The sequence below is a fragment of the Microtus ochrogaster genome, chromosome 22 (assembly GCF_000317375.1).
Source record: "Microtus ochrogaster isolate Prairie Vole_2 chromosome 22, MicOch1.0, whole genome shotgun sequence".
Lineage (NCBI taxonomy): Eukaryota > Metazoa > Chordata > Mammalia > Rodentia > Cricetidae > Microtus > Microtus ochrogaster.
In genome coordinates, this window is record NC_022023.1 from 1,521,940 (window position 1) to 1,529,430 (window position 7,491).

Consider the following 7,491-nt stretch of genomic DNA (forward strand, 5'->3'; position numbering starts at 1 on the left):
CAGCTGTCACAGAGAGCAGAGCCACTCTGCAGGCCTCCAAGGAACGGCACAGAGCTGGAGTCTCCATAAACATGAAGCCCCGTGTCCTCCTAGCTGCAGCGACGTGGGCCTTGTTGGCGCAGCCATGCTGATATCCTCATTGGTAAGTTCTGGGGTTAATGCATGGGGTCTGCATGAGGTGGCTGCCTGCTTGGGCTAGGTGGATTGACTCCCTGGAGTGAGGAGAGGGCTTGGGGCAGGAGGAGTGAGTGAGGCTGGCACAAGACAAACTGTGTGCCCCTGGTGGAGAAAGTGAGAATCAGCATCCCTATGTCCTGGCTGGTTCCAAGAAGAGGCCCAGAGTCAATGAGAAGCCCTGACTGTGAATCTAGGGCTGGGAGGAAACAAAGTTCACAGACTCTGCTGTCTGCAGCCTGTGCCTCCCAGCCTGCCCCTTGCTCTTCAGTCCCCCTGAGCCCAGCACACTCTTAGGGAGGCTGAGGCAGTGGGGACATAAAATAAACATTTGCCTTGCCCAGGAGCATCGGACCACAGGCCCCTCCCCATCGGCTTCCTGGATGTGGACAAGCCCCTTTCCCCTGCTCGTCTTCCCTCAGTCACCCCCAAGTTTAACCCTGAGGCCTAGGCAGATGAGGCAATGGAGATCTAGGGACTGAAAAGGAGAGAGCATCCTTCACTGCCACCAGCCTGGAGAGAGGATCCTGATTTAGTCATGTGAGCAAGGGGACCGGCTGAAAGTACGATTCTGCCTGCAAACATCTCTGCAGGTGGGTGGTGGCCTGGGGGACAGTCAGGGACAGCCCAGTAGTAGTCCATTTGGAGGAAGCCTGGCAGTAAAGTCACAGACATCCAAACTGCCCAGTCCTGGATTGTTCTCTCCCTCCTGTGTGACACCAAGCCCCGCTCAGCAGTCTGAATCCTGACTTTGCCACTGGTATACCATGATCTTAAATCACATTATTTTTTTTCCTTTATGAGCCTGATTGCTCATAATAAAACAGAGGTGGTGGACCCTATGCCACGGAATAGCTATGAAAACTGAAGACAACAGCTGCAGAAACCCATAGAGGGCCAGAGGTTGCCTGGAGTCACAACACAAGAGGGTAAGCAGGATGCTGGGTGAAGCCAGATCTCTTTGTACAACATCTGGCTTCTCTTGGGTCTGGACTCCTGTCCGGAGCCTGGTCTGTGTCCGCTGGTCTGTGGCAGAACACAGCAGCGATGTTTGGGGCTGGGCCGGGCCCCACATGGTGTAGTTGCTTTGGCCTGAGCCACCTCTCCACAGGGCCTTATCTGTCCATTCTCTCCTTTCCCACAAAGTAATCTTTCTCTCTCTTGGAAAGTTCCTGTTTCCTCCCCGTCGTCTTGTCTCTCCCCAGGCCTGTCTCCGGAGACTCCAGCCAGCCTCCCACACAGGTCCAAGCTGTTCAGCACAGGGGTTCAGAGTCTACAATGACCACCCCCTGACTCAGGATGGTACAAACGGGCTATCCAGAGCATGATGGAAGGTTTTACTCCCAAACCCACAGGTACAGAGAGTTCTATATCTTTGAACACAGTAAACTCCAGGGCTGCTGCAACCCAAATGAAGCCCTACCCCCTGCTGAGTGGATCCAGCAGGATTCAACCCCAAGCCTGGGGTAAGGAGCCCTCCAGGATCCAGTGATCTGCCTTCTTCTTGGTTGCCTAGCTCCTAGCACTATTTGGGGACCCACTGAAAACCCACCAGGGCTACCTCGCTAAGGTCCCAGCTTCCCAGGGTGGCTTTTCTTGCAGCCAGCTTAATGGGTCTGAAAGCAAGGCCAATGGCCGTGCTATGGTATTAAGAATGTCCCTGAGGAATAAAGACACTGCCAACTGGGTTTATGTTTCAAGACGTCTGTCCTCACCCTTGACCAACAGATCACAGACAGGGAAATAGGCCAGGACCAGGTCCGGGGACGGGGTGGGGTTGAGACATCAATGGGAGGCCGCCTTGTCTAGAAACTGGAGAGTACCCCCCCGCCGGACCAGGAGCTAGAGATATGGGGGGCAGGCTGGAGCTTGCTCAGCATTCATTGCACACAGCTGTTTAAAATATAATCATCATATATATATATATATTTTATATATAATATATAAAGAGGAATTGAAGTGAGCCACCCCAAAGAAAAAGCTATATTTTATAAATATTTCTGTAACTCCTGCATCCCAAAGGAGAGGGGAAAGAAAAATAAAAATTTACAACCCAGTTAGTGGTTCCATGTGGTGGGCACAGGGTCCCAAAGAACATTCTGGGAGGCTGGTCTTTCTGGCCTTGAAAGGTCAAACGCACACAGTCCTACCCATCCCTGCCCTGGCTTCTTGGAGCAGCCTGGAAGGCAACATGTGGGCACTCGGGCCCCAAGCTGCCAGGTTATTTTTAATCCTATCGGTTTCCTTTGATGCCCCGGCCCTCCCAGGGCGACCAGGCCTCCTGTTCCCGGTGGCTTCCAAGTGGAGTCCCAGCACAAGCCTCCTCCCACGCCTGGCATCTGGGATCGGCAGGGAAGTCCACGGGGTCTCCAGCCCCTTCAGTGGGTCCTCGGGGGGGGGGGGGAACGGCGCCCCTCCACAGGGGCGGAGCGCGCAGCCTCACTTGCAGACGTAGCGCTCCACCGTGCGCTCACACCTGCGGCAGGTGACATAGCAGCACCAGTGGTACTTGCAGTGACACCGCTCCACCACGCGGTCTGTGTAGGGGTTGTAGCCACGCCCACAGCACATGAGGTCGCAGCTGTCACTGCCGTTGGAGGTTTTGTTGCACTGCCTGGGGGTGGGAATGAGAGGTTAGTGAGCACCCGTCACCACCAGCACCTGCCTCTCCCTGCCAAGCAGCCTGCACCCTCGCCATTGTGGCTGGCCCAGCCCCGCAAGAAGGGGGATCAATCTGGGGGGGAAACCGAGGCTTTCCTCCTCCCCTAACTTCCCTGTGTTTACAATAAGCTCTGATGGAATTGTTGCTATCTACCAACCTGCCTACCTACCTACCTATTGAGAAAGAGTCCCTCACTGAAACCAGAGCTCAGGCATCCACTTGGCAAGACTGGCCAGTGAGTTCCGGGGCACCTTCCTATCCCTGCCCCCACCTCATCGTTAGGGTTCTAGATTTATGTCATCACACAGGTGGTGGGGATATAAACTCAGATCCTCATCTGTGGCAGGCGAGGGGATGTTCAAGAGAGGGTTTCTCTATGTGACAGCCCTGGCTGTCTGTCCTGGAACCAGTTCTGTAGACTGACCAGGCTGGCCTCAAACTCACAGAGATCGGCCTGTCTCTCCTCCCAAGTGCTGGGATTAAAGGCGTGTGCCACCACCACGAGGCTGATCCTCAAACTTACAAGGCAGGTAGGTGCCTTATCAACTGCGCCTCCACCCCAGACCACCCCTTTATAATTAATCTTTAATTAAGCTGTAACGGAGGTGTCATTTTCACAATCAAAAAACTCAGGAGAGGGCTGGAGAGATGGCTCAGAGGTTAAGAGCATTGCCTGCTCTTCCAAAGGTCCTGAGTTCAATTCCCAGCAACCACATGGTGGCTTACAACCATCTATAATGAGATCTGGTGCCCTCTTCTGGCATGCAGGCAGGCATGGAAGGAATGTTGTATACATAATAAATAAATAAATATTTAAAAAAAACTCAGGAGACATTCTGCAACACTGAAAACAGCCCAGGAGGCCCCTGGGCCTGGACACTTGGGTCTGCTGAGTGCAGGCATGCAGGTGTCCAAGGGAGCCCGCAGTGACACCTCCCAGAGGCATTCCGCATCCTTCTGTTTGTGGAGCAGATGCAATGCATAGCAGCAGCTGCTCTCACTGCAATGAGGGTCAAGCAAAAGTTCTCTCCCTTAACACCGGTGCCAAGGCCGCTGCTCAGCCTCTTCCCCTAAGCTATGGCAGGAGGTGGGGAGCCAGGAAGGTCTCCCTGCTGCCGTCTGCCTGCCTGATAAAGGGACAGCTATTCAGGTGAACTGTCCCTTGGGCGAGCACTGAGGAGGGACTGTGTCTGAGGGATACAGTTGGGGACAGAGCAGCAGAGCACTGAGGAGACAGGGCGCTAACCCACAACCTATGGGGAGCGTCTTCTGCCATTCTCTGCTCACTCCACGTCTTCTAGGGCCCTGTGCCCAGCCCCTGTGTGTTACAGATTCAATTCCCCTTCTCAGCCGCTCACACCCACCCTGCCGCTTCAAAGCCAACTCGCGTTCCTTTCTGTCTCTTTTGCCTGACCCACTCCACCTCCACTCTGCCTACCCCCTCAATCTGGCCTCCAGATGGGAGCCTGGGCCTCTTCCTCACAGAGCCCCGGCCCGTGGGGACAGAGCCCCAAACCAGCCCTCCCCTCTCACAGGCAAGACCGTGGGCTGCGGAGGAAGCAGAAGCTGGCCGGGCACCAACAATGTGCCAGACACGTTCCCAGACACCCGTTCTCTGCTCCGTATTTCCCTAACCTTGTGAGCACCAGCTTTATGGAATGCTATGAGCGGCTCCTTAATAAAAGAGTTCCCCGGCCGTGTACCTCTGGGAAACTCGGTTTAATCAAATCCTTAGCTGAGGCTCCCTCAAGCCTTGGGGATGGCCAGAGAGCTGCCCAGGTGCATCTGATCACAGAACTTTCTTCCCTAGGTTTCCAGGAACCCTCTTTGCGAAAGCAGCCACCTAGTTCCTTGACAGTCCCATCCGGCACACATTAGGTCATGGGCCCCTTCCTTATCTTTCCTGTCTCCCTATCCAGAGCCAGGGTTGGGCCAGCTATGCGGACCTCAGGCCCAACCTATGTAGTCCCCAGGGGACATGAGAGGACTGGAGTCTGGGGGTGGGCACGTATCAGGGGACAGCTCATCGGCTCTGCTTTGGGTACTTCCTCGGCTGCCTTAGGTTGGATGCTGCCTGCATCTCTCCTTGTGCCTCTCAGTTCCTTCTTTGTCCAATGAGCAGGAGGGGCATTTATCCCTCACCTGTCCCTGTGACATCTCCTGAGCTCCTGTTTCATGTTGGGCAGCTCTTCCTAGTCCCTGTCATACGGTACCACTGCTGTTACTTCCCATCTAGGGAGAAGGTGGGGCCATCAGCCTCTATCCCTGAATCTCCTCAGTCTCCCTGAAACCTCCTCCCCACACTGGGCAAGGACTCCACTCTCCAATTGCTGAGTCACCACTGTGCTCGGCCCAGCTCTGAGTGAGGCGTGTGTGGGGGTGGCGGCGCACCTACCTGTCTTGGGTCCCGTGGGATCCCACCTTCTCATTCTTCATACAGAAGTCAGGGGAGCTCTGTAGATACACCAGTTCTGAGTCCTTCACGGGCCTGATGTCCAGGTCCTTGGGCACTAGGTGCTTGCGGGTGCCCATAGGCCGGTGCACCACCTTCGTGGCTGACAGGTAGCGGGTCTTGAGGTCAGCAGCCACATCCCGCAGTTCTTGCAGCCCCTTCCAACAGGTACGGATGGAGCAGGAGCCAGACACCCCATGACACTTACACTTGGTTTCCAGGGAGGCACGCAGAGCCTGCGGACAGGCAGGGTGTCGGCAGGATAGCCAGAACCCCTCCCTGGCCTGTCAGGGCTCTGGCCCCCCTCACCTCATGACTGGGGGTTCTGGAGGGTTCATGTCCCACTGGATCCTCAAGGGATGGAGCATTTGGCACTAAAGTCGGAGGGTGGGGGTCATGCTTCCACTCCAGGGCAGCTAAGAGGGGCAGGCAGGAAGAGTGGCATTTGCAGATACACACTCAGCACAAATGTCCTAACACAGCTGCCACAGCCCATCCGGGAGACCCACTCTTTGCCCTGCCCTAAACAGGTAGGCACGAATGCGCTACGTCTGACCCCCAAGTTTACAGTTAGAAGATTGCGGGGCTGGGATTTGAACCTGCATCTGACAGTGATTCCAAAAGCTGACTTTCAATTGTTCAACGCCTTCTCTCTCCCACAAACCAGGACTTACTAGAGGCTTGCCTGAAGAGCAGCAAGAAGAGCAAGAAGGAAGGCAGCTGGGGGAAGGATGGGGAGACAGGAAGGAGACAGTATGGGGGTGCACCTCTTTCTGGACCCACCCACGGCTGCCGGGTGACCCTCTGCCGTCACCCAGCCTCTCTGCTCTGAAGTCTGAAGCTGGCAGGCTGCTGCTCCCTGGTTGAGTGTGGTAAGGGTTAAATGAGCTGTACCAAGGGGTGTGTGGGTTATAACAGTTTAAATCAATATTGGCTCTGAACATGCAGCTTAAATCAGAGCTGTGGGGGAAACTGGAAACCCCTGGGCCAGGCCTGTAGGGAGGATCCAGCCCTGGTCTGAGAAATGACTCTTCCCCCCAAGTCTTCCCTGGGCCTCATTTTCCTGTTGGTGTCTGAGGGTCAGAGGTCAAACACCTTCTAAGGACCTTTCTGCTCAGCTCTTCAAACCCCTGCTCACAGGACACTCTCCCTTGTCCTGTAAGGGTCGTGGGTCACCTGTATTCACACCCTGCATCACGTGGCTGAGGAAACTGAGGTAAAGATTGGCTTGGCCTTGCTCCAGTCCCTCAGTCAGTGAGTTGGTGGGGAGCTAGGCAAAGTGTCAGGGATCATCCTTATCATGGCAACAGGAAATGGGGACTGAGGAGGCATACTAGTTATAAAATCTGGAACTTGCTAGACGCCTAGGGAGGGAGAAGAAGGAGACACAGGCACCAGGGACAGAGCGCTGAAGCTCGGTTCCTTGAATCCGGTCTGGAAGGTATGGACACTCAGGGGCAGGTGCTAAATTGCCTGGTCCTGATGTCATTTAATTCTCACACAGCCCTGGACTACAGGGAACAGCATTCGCCTTTAGCAGGTGGCTCCAAGAACAGGCCTGATGTGTCATGTGTCCTGAGATGGAAACTAAGTATTTAGTTTGGGGGGGGTAACCCAGCTGGAGGCTGAGGTCACCATAGTGATAGTCACCATCATTGGAGCTAGGTAAAAGCTCTCTGGGTTCCCACAATGGGGCCAGTCCCAGGGCGGGGAGGCGGGAACTCCTGGCTAGTGTGATCTGACTTCAGTTTTCCCAGACTGTCCAAGGACAGCCTGGACATTCAAGAGTCACCAGGGACAGGTGAAGGTGGGTGGGTTTGCACAGATTCCACTTCCTCAGGCCACGTGTTCCTGGCTGAGCCACCAGGGCTAAACCATTTGAGAGATTCCTTCTGCTACGTAGCACACTCTTCCTGGGGCCTTCCCCTATCGGTGAGAAAGGGACAACAGAACTTTTGGGGGTTGTTCTGGGATCCCAGGAGGGAAAGAATAGAACAGACAGTGCATGTTCACACCACGGATTGGTGCCAAGTTTATCATTCCGAAGTAAAGGTGATTGCCACGGACCCTGACGATCCGAGCTGGATCCCTAGAACCCAGTGGGAGAGAACCAACTCCCCCAATTGTACTCTCAATTGCACATGCATGTACATACAGGTAAAAGTTTAATTTGTACTCTCAATTGCACATGCATGTACATACA

The 7,491-nt window shown here is 54.7% G+C and overlaps 1 protein-coding gene across 2 annotated transcripts in view; it reads right to left on the minus strand.

Moving 5' to 3' along the window:
* Positions 1-2,186: 2,186 nt before the first annotated feature.
* The window catches only part of Wnt11 (Wnt family member 11), an 18,457-nt gene continuing 13,152 nt past the window's right edge, over positions 2,187-7,491 (minus strand). For both annotated transcript variants that reach the window (XM_005357529.2, XM_013350132.2), the window contains 2 exons: positions 5,232-5,524; positions 2,187-2,788 (listed from right to left, as the gene is read on the minus strand). In XM_005357529.2, the coding sequence (XP_005357586.1) occupies positions 2,614-2,788; positions 5,232-5,524 (468 nt within the window). In that variant the 3' untranslated portion in view covers positions 2,187-2,613. The remainder of the gene's footprint in view (positions 2,789-5,231; positions 5,525-7,491) is intronic.